The 19,968-nt window shown below is 36.4% G+C and overlaps 1 protein-coding gene across 1 annotated transcript; it reads left to right on the plus strand.

Annotated features, from left to right (window-relative positions):
• Window positions 1-17,916: 17,916 nt before the first annotated feature.
• LOC122469317 (olfactory receptor 2T29-like) lies at window positions 17,917-18,879 on the plus strand. Its single transcript, XM_043556649.1, has one exon. It carries the CDS (start codon window positions 17,917-17,919, stop codon window positions 18,877-18,879), a length of 963 nt encoding a protein of 320 aa, XP_043412584.1.
• The last annotated feature ends 1,089 nt before the right edge of the window (window positions 18,880-19,968 follow it).

Below are 19,968 nucleotides of genomic sequence, written 5' to 3' on the forward strand. Positions count from 1 at the left end.
AAGGAAACAAAGTCATTCACCACAAACAAGTGGGATTTATTCCTGAGTTACAAGTATGGTTCAATATTCACAAATCCATAAACATGATACATCACATCAATAAGAGGAAGGATGAAAATCATAAGACCATCTCAATAGATTTAGAAAAATCACTTGACTCGGGGCACCTGGGTGACTCAGTTGTGCATTAGACTCTGGCTCAGGTCATGATCTCACAGCTCATGGGTTTGAGCCCCGTGTCGGGCTCTGTGCTCAGAGCCTGGAGACTTCTTTGGATTCTGTGTCTCCCTCTCTCCCTGTCCCTCCCCCACTTGTGCTCTGTCTCTCTCTCAAAAATAAATAAATATTAAAAAGTTTAAGAAAAAAAGGAAAAAGCACTTGACAAAGTACAACACTCATTCATGGTAAAAGCCCTCACAAAATAGGTTCAGAAAGATCATTCATCAACATAATAAAAGTCCTATATGAAAAACCCACAGTGAGCATCATACTCATGAGGAAAACTGAGAGTTTAACCCGAAAGTTCTCATGACAAGGATATCCACTCTCAGCACTTTTATTCAACATTGTACTGGAAGTGCTAGTCACACCAATAAAAAAAAGAGTGGCATCCCAATTGGTAAAAATCAAGTAAAACTTTCAAAAAATAAAGAAAAGGAAATAAAACTCACTTATTTGCATGTTACATGGTGCCATGTGTGTGTGTGTGTGTGTGTGTCACCCTAAAGACTGTATCAAAAACTACTAGAACTGATAAATGAATTAAGTAATGTTGCAGGATACAAGATCAATGTTCAGAAATCTGTTGCATTCTATACTCTAATAATGAAGCTGCAGAAAGAGAAATTTAAAAAGAATTTCATTTATAATTATAAGATACTTATGAATAAACTTAAACAAAGAGGTGAAAAATTTGTACTCGAAAGCTACAAGACATTAGTGAAAGAAATAAAAGATGACACAAGGAAATGCTCATGGATTGGGAGAACAAATATGAAAATGTATATACTACCGAAAGCAATCTACACATTTTATTTAATCCCTATCAAAATACCAACAGAAGTTTTCACAGAACTAGAACAGAGAATTCTAAAATTTATTTGGAACCACAATAGACCCTGAATAGCCAAAGGAACATTGAAGAAGAAGAGCAAAACTGGAGGTATCACAATTCTTGAATTCAATTTATATTATAGTTGTAGTAATCAAAACAGTAAGGTACTGACACAAAAATGGTCTCATAGATCAATGGAACAGGATAGGGAACCCGTAAATATAGCCACAACTTTATTTTAAAATAATCTGCAACAAACCAGGAAATAATTTTCAATGGTAAAAGGACAATCTGTTCAACAACTGGTATGGGGAAAACTGGTCAGCTACATATGAAACAATGTAAATGGACTACTTCTTACACCATATACAAAAGTAAACTCAAAATGGATTAATGACCTAAGTGTGAGACCTGAAACCATAAAAATCTTAGAAGAGAACACAGACAGTAATTTCTCACAGACATATTTATAGATATGTCCCCTGAGACAAGAGAAATAAGAACAAAAATAAACTATGGACTATGAAAATTAAAAAACAAAACAAAACAAAACAACAAACTTCAGAACAGCAAAGTAAAAATGAACAACAAAAAAAGCAATGTACTGAATGGAAGAAGACATGTGCAAATGACATACCTGATAAAAAGGTTGGAATCCAAAATATGTAAAGAACTGTTACAAATCAAAACCCCCCAAAACAATCCAATTAAAAATAGGCAGAAAAATGAACAGATATTTCTCCAAGGAAGACATCTAGGTGACCAACAGGCCCATGTAAAGACGCTCACAGTACTCATCAACAGGGAAATGCAAATCAAAACTACAATGTGATTTCACTTCAAACCTGTAATAATCTAATATTAGTTTCAGCAGTAGAATTCAGTGATTCATCACTGACATATATCACATATTTAACATTTCATTTGCTGTTCTTTTGTGTATTTTTGTATTTTTTGTAAAGGTATTTAACTCATTGATTTTAAATAAAACTTAAATTATATACATATGCCCCTAGTCAAGTGCTTTTCCTAAATCTATTGAGATGGTAGCTCTCTCTCCCTCTCTCTCTCTCTCTCTGTATATATATATATATATATGTATATATATACATATATATATATGTATGTATATACACACACACATACACACACACACACAAATTGAACCAAAAATATATATTTGTAAATACAATATAGGGGTGTCTGGTGGCTCAGTAGGCTAGGTGTCTGACTTCATTTCAGCTCAGTTCATAATCTCATGGACTGTGTGCTCACGTTCTGCATCATGCTTTGTGCTGATACTGCGGAGCCTGCTTGGGATTCTCTCTCTCCCTCTCTCTCTGTCTTTCACCCACTTGCTCTCTCTCTCTCAAAGTAAGTTAAAAACATAAATATAATCTATAATCATAATAAATATATATAACATATAATTTAATATACAAATATATTTAAAATATATATTATATATACATACATATATACATATATATATATACACACACACACACACATGTTCACAACTGCTGTCAATACCTATCACCCATTTAACACTGCAAACCTTGCCTCCAGAAACTCTTAGCTTGTTCTGTATAGTTAAGAGTCTGTTTCATGATTTGCTTCTCTCCTAAATAAATAAATAAATAAACAAACAAACAATCAACAGATATGGACTTCTACTTCTGGCATCTAAAAACAAGTTAGAAAATTGTTCTTCCTTTTTAAATTTATTTATTTAAATTCAAGTTTCTTGACATACAGTGTAGTATTGGTTTCAGGATTAGAACCCAGTGATTCATCACTTAAATATAAAACTTGGTGCTCATCCCCAAAAGCACCCTCCTTAATGCCCATCACCCATTTAGCCCATCCCCTCACATCCCCTCTAGCAATGCCCAGTTTGTTCTCTGTATTTAAAAGTCTCTTATGGTATGTTTCCCCTTTGTTTTTATCTTATTTTTCCTTCACTTCCCTTATGTTTATCTGTTGAGTTTCTTAAATTCCACATGGGAGTGAAATCATACGTTTGTCTTTCTCTGACTTATTTCACTTATAATACTACAATCTAATTCTATACACTTTGTTGAAGATGTCAGGATTTCATTCTTTTATCACCAAGTAATATTCCATTGTATATGTAAACCAACATTTTCTTCATCCATTTATCAGATGATGAACATTTGGACTCTTTCCATAATTTGACTATCGTTGATAGCACTGCTATAAACATTGGCATGCATGTGCCATTTCAAATCAGCACTTTTGTATCCTTTGGATAAATACCTAGTAGTGCAATTTCTGGGTGGTAGCATAGTTCTATATTTAAGTTTTTGAGGCACCTCCAGACTGTTTTCCCGAGAAGTTGCACCAGTTTGCATCCCCACCAACAGTGCAAATTTTTCCCTTTTCTCCACATCCTCAGCAACATCTGTGTGAGGTGGTATTTCAGTGTGGTTTTGATTTTTATTTCCCTGATGATGAGTCACATTGAATGTTTTTTCATGTGTCTGTTAGCCATCTGGATGTCTTCTTTAGAAAAGTGTCTATGTTTTTTTGCCCATTTCTTCAATGGATTATTTGGGTTCTTTTTTTGGGTGTTGAGTTTTATCAATTCTTTATAGATTTGGGATATTAACCCTTTATCCAATATGTCATATGCAAATATCTTCTCCCATTCTGTAAGTTGCCTTTAGTTTTGTTGATTGTTTCCCTTGCTGTGTGGAAGCTTTTTATCTTGATGAGGTCCCAATAGTTCATTTTGCTTTTAATTCCATTGCTTCCAGAGATGTGTCTAGTAAGAAGTTGTTGCAGCAGAGGTAAAAGAGGTTGCTGCCTGAGTTCTCTGAGGATTTTGATGGTTTCCTGTCTCACATTTAGATATTCCATCCATTTGAATTTATTTTTGTGTATGGTGTAAGAAAATGGTCTAGTTTCATTCTTCTGCATGTCACTGTCCAGTTTCCCCAGCACCATTTGTTGAAGAAACTTTCTTTCTTCTGTTGGATATTTTTTCCCTTTTTATCCCAGATTAGCAAGTCATACATCTGTGGGTCCATTTCTGGGTTCTACATTCTGTTGCATTGATCTATGTGTCTGTATTTGTGCCAGTACCATACTGTCTTGATGATTGTATATTTGTAATACAGTGTGAAGTCCAGAATAAAGTTGCCTCTAACTTTGGTTTTCCTTTTCAACATTATTTGACTATGCGGGGTCTTTTATGGTTCCATACAAAATTTAGGATTGTTTGTTAGATCTGTGAAGAATGCTGGTGTTGGGAGGAGCCAAGATGGCAGAACAGCATGGAAGATTTTTATGTGTCTCACATCCATGAAATACAGCCAGACCAACACTAAACCATCTTGCACACCTAGAAAACTGATCTGAAGATTAACACAAAAATCTGCACAACCTGAACCACAGAACTCAGCAAGTACACAGCACAGAGAGGTGAACTGGGGGAGTGAGAAGCTGTGGAGGGCAGGGAGCTGATTTTGCATGCAGGGAGAGGATGGAGATGGGGAGAGAGTATGGTAAAAGCACTCCCCTCCCAAAAGCAGCTGGAGAGAAAGTGGAAAAGTGGAAACAGCTGCAGGGATTGAACTAGAAAGGGAGAAAGGAGAGGGTTTAAATTCCATTAACTCTATAAACAGGAGGAGTACAGAGTCTAAAACTCCACAGCTCAATACCTGGTGGTGCTCTAGTGGGAAGGGTGAATCCTCTGGAGAAGAGCAGAGTCCAGAGGTCTTAGGGCCACACGGGGAGAGCTGGTTCCCCTGCTGGGAGGACACCTGGTAGAGGCTGTGTGGGTCCCACAAAGGCAAGGCCTAGTGGACCCAGGAGAACAACCACATTTGCTGGTGCTGGAACAAGGTCATTAAGGGTGAAGCCTGGTGCCAGATGTGTGCTGTTATTTTCCATAATCCTTGAAATGCTGCTGCTACACGATCTTGCAAAGTTTTTCTAGGGCGGGCTGGCACCTGAATGCAGTCTCTGGGCATTGGCAGCAGCACAGTCCAGCAAACATTCCTGGGTGTAGCCAGCACCCAGCCATTGCTTGGTGAGACTCTCCTGCAGAGGGGCAGAATAGGTCAAAGCTTCAGTCCCTCAGAAGTAAGAGGTAGGGAAAAACAGCCACATCTAAGACAAAACTGAGGATGGAAGTGCTGCCAGGACTGTGTAAAAGCAGGGAGTGGACAGAAGCCGAAGACAAAGGACGGGTGCTTGATTGCTGATCAGGGAGAAGAGAGTTCGGATACTAGAGACTGGGGAGATGGGGACGCCATTTTCAGCACTCCGGAATATTTCATCCTAAAGGAACGTAATATACATACTTCTCCAGTGCACATGGAACGTTCTCTAGAATAGACCACATAATAGGACACAAATCAGCCCTCAACAAGTACAAAAACCTGAGACAAAACATGCATATTTTAGGAGCACAACGCTATGAACTCAATATCAACCACAAGAAAAAAAAATTGGACAGGTAGCAAATACTTGGAGACTACAGAACATTCTACTATAGAATGAGTGGGCTAAACAATAAATTTAAGAGGAAATTAAAAACCTCATGGAAGCCAATAAAAATGATAACACCACAACCCCAAACCTCAGGGATGCAGCAAAGGTGGTGAAAGGAGGGAAGTATATAGCAATCCAGGCTTTCCTAAAGAAGGAAGAAAGATCTTAGATGCACAACCTAACCTTATGCCTTTAAGAGCTGGAAAAAGTACAGCAAATGAAACCCAAAACCAGCAGAAGAGAGGAAGTAATAAAAATTAGAGCAGAAACTAATGCTATCAAAATAAAAAAAAAACAGTAGAACAGATCTATGAAACCAGAAGGTGATTCTTTGAAAGAATTAACAAAATTGACAAACCACTAGCCAGTTTGATCAAAAAGAAAAAGGAAAGGACCCAAATAAATAAAATCAAGAATGAAAGAGGAAGTGATCACAACCAACACAGCAGAAATGAAAACAATACTAAGAGAGTATTATGAGCAATTATATGCCAATAAAATGGGCAATCTGGAAGAAATGGACAAATTCCTAGAAAAATACACACTACTAAAACTGAAACAGGAAGAAATAGAAAATTTGAACAGACCCATAACCAGTAAGGAAATCGAATTAGTAATCAAAAATCTGCCAAAAAACAAGAGTCCAAGACCAGATGAATTTATAGGGGAATTCTACTAAACAATTAAGGGAGAGTTAACACCTATTTTCTTTTTTTTTTTTTTTTTTTTTTTTTTTAATTTTTTTTTTCAACGTTTATTTATTTTTTGCGACAGAGAGAGACAGAGCATGAACGGGGGAGGGGCAGAGAGAGAGGGAGACACAGAATCGGAAACAGGCTCCAGGCTCTGAGCCATCAGCCCAGAGCCTGACGCGGGGCTCGAACTCCCAGACCGCGAGATCGTGACCTGGCTGAAGTCGGACGCTTAACCGACTACGCCACCCAGGTGCCCCAACACCTATTTTCTTGAATCTGTTCTACAAAATAGAAAAGGAAGGAAAACTTAAAAACTCCATGAAGCCAGCACTACCTTGATCCCCAAACCAGAAAGAGACCCCCTCAAAAGGAGAACTATAGACCAATTTCCCTGATGAACATGGATGCAGAAATCCTCAACAAGATATTAGCCAACAGGATCCAACAATACATTAAAAAATTATTCACCACAACCAAGTGGGATTTATACCTGGGATGCAGGGCTGGTTCAATATCCACAAAACAATTAACGTGTTTCATCACATCAATACAAAAAAGGACAAGAACCATATGATCCTCTCAATAGATGCAGAGAAAGCATTTGACAAAATACAGCATCCTTTCTTGATAAAAACCCTCAAGGGGTGCCTGGGTGGCTCAGTAGGTTAAGAGTCCGACTTCAGCTCAGGTCACGATCTCGCGGTCTGTGAGTTCGAGCCCCGCGTCGGGCTCTGTGCTGACAGCTCAGAGCCTGGAGCCTGTTTCAGATTCTGTGTCTCCCTCTCTCTGACCCTCCCCCGTTCATGCTCTGTCTCTCTCTGTCTCAAAAATAAACAAACGTTAAAAAAAAATAATAAGATAAAAACCCTCAAGAAAGTAGGGATAGAAGGAGCATACCTCGAGATCATAAAAGCCATATATGAACTACCCAATGCTAATATCATCCTCTATGGGGAAAAACTGAGAGCTTTCCCCCTAAGGTCAGGAACAAGACAGGGATGTCCACTCTCGCCACTGTTATTCAACAGTGTGTTGGAAGTCGTAGCCTCTGCAATCAGACAACACAAAGAAATAAATGGAATCCAAATCGGCCAGGAGGTGGTCAAACTTTCACTCTTCGCACATGACATGATACTCTACATGGAAAACCCAAAAGATTCCACCAAAAAAACTGCTAGAATTGATTCATGAAATCAGCAAAGTTGCAGGATATAAAATCAATGCACAGAAATCGGTTGCATTCCTATACACCAAAAATAAAATGACAGAAAGAGAAATCAAGGAATCGATCTCATTTACAGTTGCACAAAAAACCATAAAATACCTAGGAATGAATCTAACCAAAGAGGTGAAAAATCTATACGCTGAAAACTATAGAAAGCTTATGAAAGAAATTGAAGACACAAATAAATGGAAAAAGATCCCATGCTCCTTGGTAGGAAGAACAAATATTGTTAAAATGTCGACACTACCAAAGCAATCTACATATTCAATGCAATCCTTATCAAAATAACACCAGCATTCTTCACACAGAGCTAGAAAAAATAATCCTAAAATTTGTATGGAACCACAAAAGACCCCGAATAGCCAAAGAAATCTTGAAAAAGAAAACCAAAGCAGGAGGCATCACAATCCCAGACATCAAGCTGTACTACAAAGCTGTAATCATCAAGACAGTATGGTACCAGTACAAGAACAGACACTCAGATCAATGGAACAGAATAGAGAACCCATAAGTGCACCCACAAACGTATGACCAACTAATCTTTGACAAAGCAGGAAAGAATATCCAATGAAATAAAGACAGTCTCTTCAGCTAGTGGTGCTGGGAAAACAGGACAGTGACATGCAGATGAATGAACCTGGACCACTTTCTTATGCCAAACACAAAAATAAACTCAAAATGGATGAAAGACTAAATGTAAGACAGGAAGCCATCAAAATCATTGAGGAGAAGGCAAGCAAAAACCTCTTTGATCTTGGCCGCAGCAACCTCTCACTCAACATGTCTCTGGAGGCAAGGGAAACAAAAGCAAAATGAACTATTGAGACCTCATCAAAATAAAAAGCCTCTGCACAGTGAAGAATACCATCAGCAAAACTAAAAGGCAAATGATAGAGGGGGAGAAGATATTTGCAAATGACATATCAGATAAAGGTTAGTAACCAAAATCTATAAAGAACATATCAAACTCAACACCCAAAAAACAACTAATCCAGTGAAGAAATGGGCAAAAGACATGAATAGACACTTCTCCAAAGAAGACATCCAGGTGGCCTATCAACGCATGAAAAAATGCTCGATATCACTCATCATCAGGGGAATACAAATCAAGACCACAATGAGATATCACCTTACTCCTATGAGAATGGCTAACATTAACAACTCAGGCAACAACAGATGTTGGCTTGGATGCGAAGAAAGAGGATCTGTTTTGCATTGCTGGTGGGAATGAAAAATGCTGCAGCCACTCTGGAAAACAGTATGGAGGTTCGTCAAAAAATTAGGAATAAAACTACCCCATGACCCAGCAATTGAACTACTAGGTATTTACTCAAATAATTCAAAAGTTCTAATCCAATGGGTACATGCACCCTGATGCTTATAACAGCATTACCTATAATAGTCAAATTATGGAAATAGTTCAAGTGTCCATCAACTGCATAGTTAAACCAGAAGTAGTGTACATATTCAGTGGCATACTACTCAGGAATAAAATGAATGAAATCTTGCCATTTGCCATGAAATGTATGAAGCCAGAAGGATTTATGGTAAGTGAGATAGATCAAAGAAAGACAAATACCACATAATTTCAGTAATGTGGAATTAAAGAAACAAAAGAAATGAGCAAGGGGAAAACAGAGAGGCAAACCATAACACAGAACCTTAACTATAGAGATGAAACTGATTGTTACCAGAGGTGATGTGTGTGGGGGATGGGTTAAATAGGTAATGGGGACTAAATATACACTTATGATGAGCACTGGGTGTTGTTTGGAAGTTTTAAATCACTATATTTTATACCAGAACCTAATTTTATAGTTTATATTAACTAACTGGAATTTAAATTAAAAATTAAAAAAAAATAATAGGAGAATTTAACATTTTACTTATATCAATGAATAGATCAAACAGAAAATTCACAAGAAAACAGTGGCTTTGAATGACATTTTGGAACAGATGAAACTAACAGATACATTCAGAATTTTTCATCTTCAAATAGCAGATTACACATTATTTTCAAGTGCACATAAAACATTCTCCAAAATAAAACATTTATTAAGCCACAGAACAAGATTAACAATCACAAGAATACTGAGGTCATACCATGCATCTCTTCTGACAACATCATTATGAAATTGGAAATCTGGAAGAGCACAAAAAAATCTGAACAAGAAAAATCTGAAAGAACACAAAACTATGAAGGTTAAACAATATGTTACTAAACAATGAAATCAAAGAGGAAATTAAAAAAATACTTGAAGATGATGAAAATAAAAACACAACAGTCCAAAATATTTGGTATGTAACAAAACATTTCTAAGTAAGAAGTGATAGGCAAAAAAAGATTTCAAAAAGCAAAAAAAAAAAAAAAAAAAAAAAAGAAAGAAACTACCTAATGTTATGAAAAAAGAAGCTAGAAAAAGAAAGGCAAACAAAATCCAAAACCAGTAAAAGGAAGAAAATAATAAAGATTACAGCTGAAATGAACACATCAGAAAATAAAAACAAAAACAAAGAAAAAAACACAATAGAACATATCAATTAAATGCAAAGCTCATTCTCTGAATGACCTGCAGAACTGATAAACTCTTAGCCAAACTCATTATAAACAAGAGAGACAAGACTCAAAAACAAATCAGAAATGAAAGAAGAGAAATGACAATGAATAGCACACAAATGCAAAGAATTATAAAAGGGTAATTAGAAAAATTATATGCCAACAAAGTGGAAAATCCAGCAGAAATAAACAAATTCCTAGAAACACACAACCTTCCAAAATTAAATAAGGAAGAAATAGAAAATTTGAACACCCTCATTTCCAGCAATGAATTGAATCAGTAAAGAAAATATTACCAAAAAACAGAAGACCAGGACCAGATGACATCAAAGGTAAATTCTACCAAACGTTTAAGAAGAATTAATATCCATTCATCAGTTGATGGACATTTAGGCTCTTTCCATAATTTGGCTATTGTTGAAAGTGCTGCTATAAACATTGGGGTACAAGTGCCTCTATGCATCAGCACTCCTATATCCCTTGGGTAAATTCCTAGCAGTGCTATTACTGATTCATAGGGTAGGTCTATTTTCAATTTTTTTTGAATATGAAATTTATTGTCAAATTGGTTTCCATACAACACCCAGTGGTCATCCCAAAAGGTGCCCTCCTCAATACCCATCACCCCTCTACCCCCTACCCACCCCCATCTACCCTCAGTTTGTTCTCAGTTTTTAAGAGTCTCTTATGCTTTAGCTCTCCCCCTCTCTAACCTCTTTTTTTTCCTTCCCCTCCCCCATGGTCTTCTGTTAAGTTTCTCAGGATCCACATAAGAGTGAAAACATATGGTATCTGTCTTTCTCTGTATGACTTATTTCACTTAGCATAACACTCTCCAGTTCCATCCACATTGCTACAAAGGCCACATTTCATTCTTTCTCATTGCCACACTGAGATATCACCTCACGCCAGTCAGAGTGGCTAAAATGAACAAATCAGGAGACTAGATGCAGGAGAGGATGTGGAGAAATGGGAACCCTTCTGCACTGTTGGTGGGAATGCAAACTGCTGCAGCCGCTCTGGAACAGTGTGGACGTTCCTCGAAAAATGAAAAATAGATCTACCCTATGAACCAGTAATAGCACTGCTAGGAATTTACCCAAGGGATACAGGAGTGATGATGCATAGGGGCACTTGTACCCCAATGTTTATAGCAGCACTCTCAACAATAGCCAAATTATGGAAAGAGCCAAAATGTCCATCAACTGATGAATGGATAAAGAAATTGTGGTTTATATACACAACGGAATACTATGTGGCAATGAGAAAGAATGAAATATTTTTAATTTTTTGAGGAACCTCCACACTGTTTTCCAGAGTGGCTGCACCAGTTTGCATTCCCACCAAGACTGCAAGAGGGTTCCTGTTTCTCCACATCCTCTCCAGCATTTATAGTCTCTTAATTTGTTCATTTTAGCCACTCTGACTGGTGTGAGGTAATATCTCAGTGTGGATAAATAAATTATGGTTTATATACACAATGGAATACTACTTGGCAATGAGAAAGAATGAAAGATGGCCTTCTGTAGCAACGTGGATGGAACTGGAGAGTGTTATGTTAAGTGAAATAAGTCATACAGAGAAAGACAGATACCATATGTTTTCACTCTTATGTGGATCCTGAGAAACTTAACAGAAGACCATGGGGGAGGGGAAGAAAAAAAAGTTAGAGAGGGAGGGAGGCAAACCATAAGAGACTCTTAAAAACTGAGAACAAACTGAGGGTTGATGGGGGTGGGAGGGAGGGGAAAGTGGGTGATGGGTATTGAGGAGGGCACTGGTTGGGATGAGCACTGGGTATTGTATGGAAACCAATTTAACAATAAATTTCATATTAAAAAATAAGAAGAGGTAATCCTATTCTTCTCAAACTCTTCAAAAAAAAATAGAGTAAAGAGAGTTTCAAAATTCATTCTATGAGGCCAGCATTACCCAGATACCAACAAAATGAAAGATTACAAAAATAAAGAGACACGGTGTTGAGTATCCTTTAAGAATACAGATGCAAAAATTCTCTAGAAACAGTCGTTCAATATTTGCAAATCAATCAATGTGACATCATTCAACAAAAGAAAGATTTTTTTTTAATTACCATTTCCATTGATGCAGAAAAAGATTTCACCAAGTATAACATCCACTCATATTTTTTTTTAAAAAGTAATTTAGTGGGAACATACCTCAACAAAATAAAAGTCATATATCAAAATTGATAGCTAATTTAATACTTAATGGCGAAGAACTGAGAGCTTTTCCCCTGAGATATGGAAAAAGGCAAAGTCACTCTCATCACTTTTATTCAGCAAAGTAGTGGAAATCGCAGCCACAGCATTCTGAAAACAAAAAGAAATAAAAGGCATCCAAATTGGTAAGGAAGAAGGGAAATTTTCACTATTTGTAGATGACATGATACCATATACAGACAACTCTAAAGACTCCACCAAAAACCTACTAGATTTGCTAAATAAACTCAGTAAGGTCACAGTATACAAAATCAGTATGCAGAAATCTGTTGCATTTCTACAAACTATTAATCAGGTAACAGAAAGAAATTAGGAAGACAATCTCATTTACAATGGCACCAAAAATAACAAAATACCTAAGAATAAACTTAACCAAAGAGGTTGACATATCATTTAGTCCATGAGCTTCAGAGGCTGCATCATTGAAAGAGAACTATATCAATATCTCACACAATACTCTTGAAATGGAGTGAGGGTAGATATATACAATATAAGAAAAATATTTTATAATGTGAAAAAGGCTACTTATAAACTGTCCTCTATTTCACAGATAAGAGTTTATAGCTGATGGTGAAGTTTTAGATTATATTGGTTAAGATTTCCAGTTTATTAATAACAAAAGATTTTAAAAAGACATGAGAGACACAGAACAGTGCAACATAGATACCTATTACCTTTTGTGGTTGTTTTTCGGTCTCTTAATTGCATTCTTCTTCAAAGCTCCAGAAGGAATTTCTGCAATAGCAAAGTTCATCAACTCCCATGATGGGCATAATAAAACCAGGATAGACTCGCTTTCCTGTTTATCTTTATGCAGTTAACCATGGCCACACTCCATTACTCATATGGATAAAGGGTTGCAGCATCATTTGATGCTGAGTTCAATCATATAAAAAGAACTGCAAAAGCAAAAAGGTAATTATTGTTTTTGACTTGTTCTCCTTCTGATGCATACTATTAATTCTTGAACATATTTTCTCAACTTTTCCCCATCATCTATTTTTATGTAGAAAAGCAAATGCGTTTTTTTAAATTCAAGTATAATTAATGTACAGTGTTATATTAGTTTCCATTGTACAATATATTGATTCAACAATTTATACATTTCTCAGTGCTCATCAGGATAAGTGTAATCTTAATTGCTCTTTTTTGATTGAATATTTAATATAACAATAACTTACTGCAACATGTTAAGAAACAGGCTTTTATTTCCATTATATAGGGACAAAAGACTACACATTCCTTCTATAATATTGGATGATGATTTTGTTTTCTTGAAGCTGAAATTTTACAGAATAACTAAGACTGACTCTTCTTTGAGTGGGAATTATTTCTGGGAGTTAAAAATTGAAACAAATGTCTCAACAATATTTATTTTATTAGATGAAACTAACAGTGAGGGGTTATTCCGAATTGTAGACTGTGGAAGGAAGATAGTATTTTAGAGAGCTAAGACAGCATTATAGGCTCTGAGCCCCAATATCTGAGTTGAGACACAAATCCTCCCTGAGATAAATTATGTTGTGCTAGGCAGATGCCCTAGGAATCTAAATTATTTAATTTGTAAAAGGAGAAAATAAGGTGAGGATGTACCTCAGTGACTCTTGGGGAAGATAAAACATCATAAAGCAAGAGAACAATTTCTGGGATGCTGTCACCTCAAATAAAGATTTGATGCTATTCTGTTACCACTATTAATAATTCTCCCAAATTAAATAGTGCACTGTTCTGTTTATATTAAACTAAAGAAATTGGATTCAGAAACGTAGAAATAGACATGGAGGCCAATTACCTTACATGGTACAGACGGCATTCTATTGTCTGTCTGGTGTGCCAGGTGGACTCTTCAGAGTGACTTGATCACAGTCACTATCATTTACCAAATTGCAATAAAGATTTATTTCACTTTGACCACAAATATTGACTCAGAAATCAGGTATATTTTGGGTCACCTGAGTGGTTCAGTAAGTTAAGTTTCCAACTTCGGCTCAGGTCATGATTTCACTGTTTGTGAGTTTGAGCCCCACGTTGGGCTCTGTGCTGACCTCTCAAAGCCTGAAGCCTGCTTCAGATTCTGTGTCTCCTTCTCCCTCTGCCTGTCCCCCTCTCATGCTCTGTTTGTCTGTCTCTCTCTCAAAAAGAAATAAATATTTTAAAATATTAAAAAAAAAGAAAGCAGGTATATTTTGCTCCTATTGGGCTGTTTTTAATTTTACAGTTTCATCTGCCATTAGGTGTGGTTTTGGCAGATTATATTTTTAAATCTAATGTGTACCAGATTTTCTGGATATTTATTTAAGGTGTAAAATAATTTCCACTGTTGTCTACTGTTTTAGCACCCCAAAACTAGGAACTGTTAATAAGTTGAATATTGTAATTAGTCTTTGGAATCATAAGAGTATAGAATGCTTCGATAGTTGGAGATTATTCCTGAAATATTCCTGTACCATAACCACTTCTCAACTTTTTCTGGAGAGAAGAAACAATATTCCTTTTTTTGTTGGTGGTGAGTACTTTGAAAATTTAACATTTAACATGTCAGAAATTGAAAAGCTGCAAATGTTTATATTCATAAGAGAATATGGAAAATAATTTGTTAGTGATTCTATTAAGAAAGGAAAGATAGGGGCGCCTGGGTGGCGCAGTCGGTTGGGCGTCCGACTTCAGCCAGGTCACGATCTCGCGGTCTGTGAGTTCGAGCCCCACGTCGGGCTCTGGGCTGATGGCTCAGAGCCTGGAGCCTGTTTCCGATTCTGTGTCTCCCTCTCTCTCTGCCCCTCCCCCGTTCATGCTCTGTCTCTCTCTGTCCCAAAAAAATAAATAATAAAAACGTTGAAAAAAAAATTTTTAAAAGAAAGGAAAGATATATTTTACTACTATTGTTCTTTCTTATTTTGAGCTATTTTAAAATTCTACTTTAAATCACACACACACTCACACTAACACACTCCCACACACACACATACACACACACAATAGTTTTGCCTGAATAGATGGACTGTGACCTACTTCAGTGTAACCAATTTAAATTTTCTCTTATTTGTCTTTAGCATTTAACAAAGATGTAGGGTTTGAGTAGCCAGATATGAGGGGAAAGGAATTAGAGTTAGAAACAACTCAGTGTTGTTAAGTTTTTCTCCATGCATCTCAGCTTCTATGAAAAAATATGTTGCTATAGACAATAAGGTATATAATGCTTATGGAAACAACTAAAGCCTAGTCTTGTAAATGGAAATGATCTCCTACATGCCAGAGCTTTCCTCCTTAAATTTAAAATAAATAGTAGGAACTTTAAATAAATGAAGCTGGATGAGTATATACTAGACAAAATTAAGGTAGGACTCCCCATAAAGATCTGTTGAACCAAAGTTAAAATAAGAAATACATATATGTAGTCTGGGACTATAGAAATTACCAAACCCCAATTCTTATGTGTATGAATAGATACTAAAATTAAGCAAACCAAAGAAATTCATCTTATATTATTAAACAAAAAATGATAACAACCATCTCTTACAGAGAATCTACACAATAATTATTGAAGATCTTAACTCTTTAACAATATGTGGACTCATTAATCTGTAACTAGTAATGTCTAAGCACTTTTACTATTTTAATCTGGAATATACTTAAGATTTAACCTTATTATCCTCTTTTATGTAAAGTGGACAAAAGAATGGTAAGTAGAAGATAATCTGGACCTACAGTTATAGTCCAGACTTAAAGTGTTAGCTCCTAAATTGATGTCCCTATCATATCTTAGGGGTTGGCCATTGGTGAGGACTGTTCCTGTGGATGCATGGCTTACTCCACAGAACATCAGAGATCACATTCTGCCTGATTGTTCAGGCAAAGGGTATTCAAACTTTTGTTATGAGTATTCTCCAAATTATGTTTCAGTTATTTTCTAAATCTTGCTTATATGGAATGTATCTCTCAGAGTTTTTAAGATCCAGTTGGATACTTAAACCAGAGAAGTTGATTCCATTTTAACTTCTATAACAAAAAAAAAAGTCTAGAAATAAGGGGTTTTATTCTTTAGGACAGTGATTCACTTTTTGTATTTTTGTAGGGAAGTGATTCTGCAAATTCCCATACTCATTGATAAACAACACTATGATCAGGAAATTTCAAAATACTGAGCTTAAGGAGGAAAAAAACCCACAAAAATGAAAGAAAAACACAATGTCATGGACTATATTTCTTATGCTTTGCCTTTATTCCTGTGACTTATTTATTCCATAACTAGAGGCCAGTATCTCCCATTCTTCTTCACCCATTTTGTCATTGGTACATCAGTTTCTTCTCTGGCAACCATCAGTTACTTCTCTGTATTTATAGGTCTGACTCTGCTTTTTAAAATTTTTTTTATGTTTATTCATTTTTGAAAGACAAAGAGAGAACGAGCACAAGCAGGGGTGGGGTGGAGAGAGAGGGGTCACAGGATCTGAAGCAAGCTCCAGGCTCTGAGCTATCAGCACAGAGCCCAATGTGGGGCTCTAACTCATGAACCGCGAGATCATGACCTGAGCAGAAATCAGATGCTCAACCCACTGAGCTACCCAGGCGCCCCCACCCCTTTTTTGTTGTTTATTAATTTGTATTTTTCCATTCTACATATGAGATTGAAATCATGTGGTATTTGTCTTTCACAGCCAGATTTATTTCACTTAACATAGTACCATCTAGGCCCATCATGTTGTCAAAAAGGGCACAAACTTAAGGATTTTATAACTGCATAATATTCCATTGTGTGTGTGTGTGTTCTGTGCATATACACATACACACAATCATTCCTAAATTATGCACCCATATATTGACAGACACTCAAGTGCCCATGTCAAGATATGTAAATACATATCTTGGCTGTTGTAAATAATGCTGCCATAAGCATAAGGGTGTATATATAAATTTATAACGCAATATTACTCATGAAAAATAATAAAATCTTGCCATTTGCAGCGACATGTTTGGAGTTATAGAGTATTATGTTAAGCAAAAGATGTCAGTCAGAGAAAGACAAATACCATATGATTTCACCCATATGTGGATTTAAGAATGAAAACAAATGAGCAAAGGGAAAACAAGAGAGAGAGGCAAACCAAGAAACAGGCTCTTACTACTGAGAACAAACTGATGGTTACCGGAGGGGAGGTTGGTGGGAGATGGGTTAAATAAGTGATGGGGATTAAGGAGTGCACTTGTTATATGGAAGTATTTAATCACTATATTGTGCACCTGGGACTAATATTACACTATATGTTAACTAAGTGGAATTGAAAGAAAAACATGAAAAAATAAATGTCATAAAGATTTGAAAAAAATAATAAACCTAGAGGTGCATATATCTTTTTGATTTGTGTTTTTGTTATCTTTGGGGAACAAATATTTTTGATTCACATATGTGAATTCTTAGAATTCAATTAAATTTGTTCAATTACAGGTAATTTTTAATCCTAATATACACTAGCCCTTGGAAAGTCCCCTTATTACTATACTGGGTTGCCACCTGTAAACATAAACACACACACACACAAGCTCACTAAAAATTTATTTCAGGTGATCATATCCCATTAGTGATCTATTAACTCCATAGTTTTCCTTGGTGATCCAGGTGATATCCAATGGAGAACAACACTTGGGTGAACAACCATACTGGACAATCAGATTTTGACCTAGTGGGACTCTTCAGTCAATCCAAGCACCCAGCTCTCCTTTGTGTGGTCATTTTAGTGGATTTCCTGATGGCTTTGTCTGGAAACATCATCCTGATCCTTCTGATATACTTTGATGCTCACCTTCATAATCCCATGTACTTTTTTATCACCCAGTTGTCTCTCATGGATGTGATGTACATTTCTGTCACTGTGCCCAAGATGCTCATGGACCAGGTCATGGGTGTGAATAAGATCTCAGCCCCCGAATGTGGGATGCAGATGTTTCTCTATTTGACACTAGGAGGTTCAGAATTTTTCCTTCTAGCAGCTATGGCCTATGACCGCTATGTGGCTATCTGCCATCCACTCCGTTATCCTATCCTCATGAACAATAGGGTGTGTCTCCTCCTGGTGTCTTCTTCCTGGTTTCTGGGATCTGTGGATGGATTTATGATAACCCCCATCACCATGACCTTCCCCTTCTGCGGATCTCGGGAGATCTATCATTTCTTCTGTGAAGTTCCTGCTGTAATGAAACTTTCCTGCTCAGACACTTCCCTCTATGAGACATTCATGTACCTCTGTTGTGTCATCTCACTCCTCTTCCCTGTGACAGTCATTTCAAGCTCCTATTCTTTCATCCTCTTCACCATCCACAGGATGAAGTCAGCAGAGGGACAGAAGAAGGCCTTTGCCACTTGTTCTTCCCACATGACCGTGGTCGTCCTCTTCTATGGGGCTGCTGTCTACACCTACATGCTCCCCAACACCTACCACACCCCTGAGAAGGACATGATTGTATCTGTCTTTTACACCATACTCACTCCTGTTCTGAACCCTTTAATTTATAGTCTTAGGAATAAGGATGTTACAAGGGCTCTAAAAAAAATGTTGAATGTTAAGTCTGTCTCTCAGGAAAGTATAAAATAGGAAATATTTGTACTAACGTTTTTTTTCTTCACTGTACAGATTAAAAGTAGGATCCAATGCCAATGTTTTTCCTTAGATTCTCATACCATGATGTGTCATTACCTGTTCATCCTTTTTGGAGGCATCGTTTCCCTGTAATGGAATGCTCTTCATTTTTACACTTCTGCACTCAAATATTTGTACAATTGTATTGTATTCATGCTATATTTTTCTGTAGTTCATAGCTGCACTGTGATTCTGTGGGAAAATATGCATATTCTTTGGAAATACATAATTAAATATTTAGAAACAAAGATCATAATGTGTGCAACTGATGAGAGAGAAAGGGAGAGAGATGGAGAGAGAGATGATAAAGCAAACGGGGTATAAAGTTAATAAGTGAATCTAGGCAAAGGGTGTATTAATTGTTTATTGTACTATTATTAATATTTATACGAATTTACTATTACCATTATTAATACTAATTTTCTGTAAATTTGAAATTATTTAAGAATAAAACGTAAAATATCAGACTTTTGTATATTTTAAAAAGTTGTCTTTACTGCATGTTGGTCGTGTAAATAACAAATCTTAGAAATCATGCTCATGTTATCATGGCTGATCTTTACTACAACAATTCAGTTGTTGGAATGAATTTAATTAGGGCAAATTTATTCTTTAGCTCCCAAACCTGAAGCTATCTAGTGGTGAGTACCTCTCTAAAATCATTAGCACATTGTGGTAGGAGGTACTGTGGGAAAAATATTAACCCCAAGAAGGAGGACTTAGGGAAGCTTTCCAGCATAAGGTGGTTGGTACTGCCACCGAGATCTGGAGTATGTAACTTATCATACAAACAAGTAAAGTCCATCTAACATTCAATCCTTCACTTAGTCAAAAAACATGGTTTATTCTATATTAAAACGAAAATAATAACTAACAGCTAAGTGAATTTCACATGTACATAACAAATGTCTACTGTCTCAAGGGAATTTTATCCATAGGTGTAATTTTTGCAAATAGTTGTAATAAACTACACAAACTGGTTTGAGACACATGTGGAAAAGGTACAACTCATAAGGACACACCAGTTCTACCTATGACATATAA

The sequence above is a fragment of the Prionailurus bengalensis genome, chromosome A1 (genome assembly GCF_016509475.1).
Source record: "Prionailurus bengalensis isolate Pbe53 chromosome A1, Fcat_Pben_1.1_paternal_pri, whole genome shotgun sequence".
NCBI lineage: Eukaryota > Metazoa > Chordata > Mammalia > Carnivora > Felidae > Prionailurus > Prionailurus bengalensis.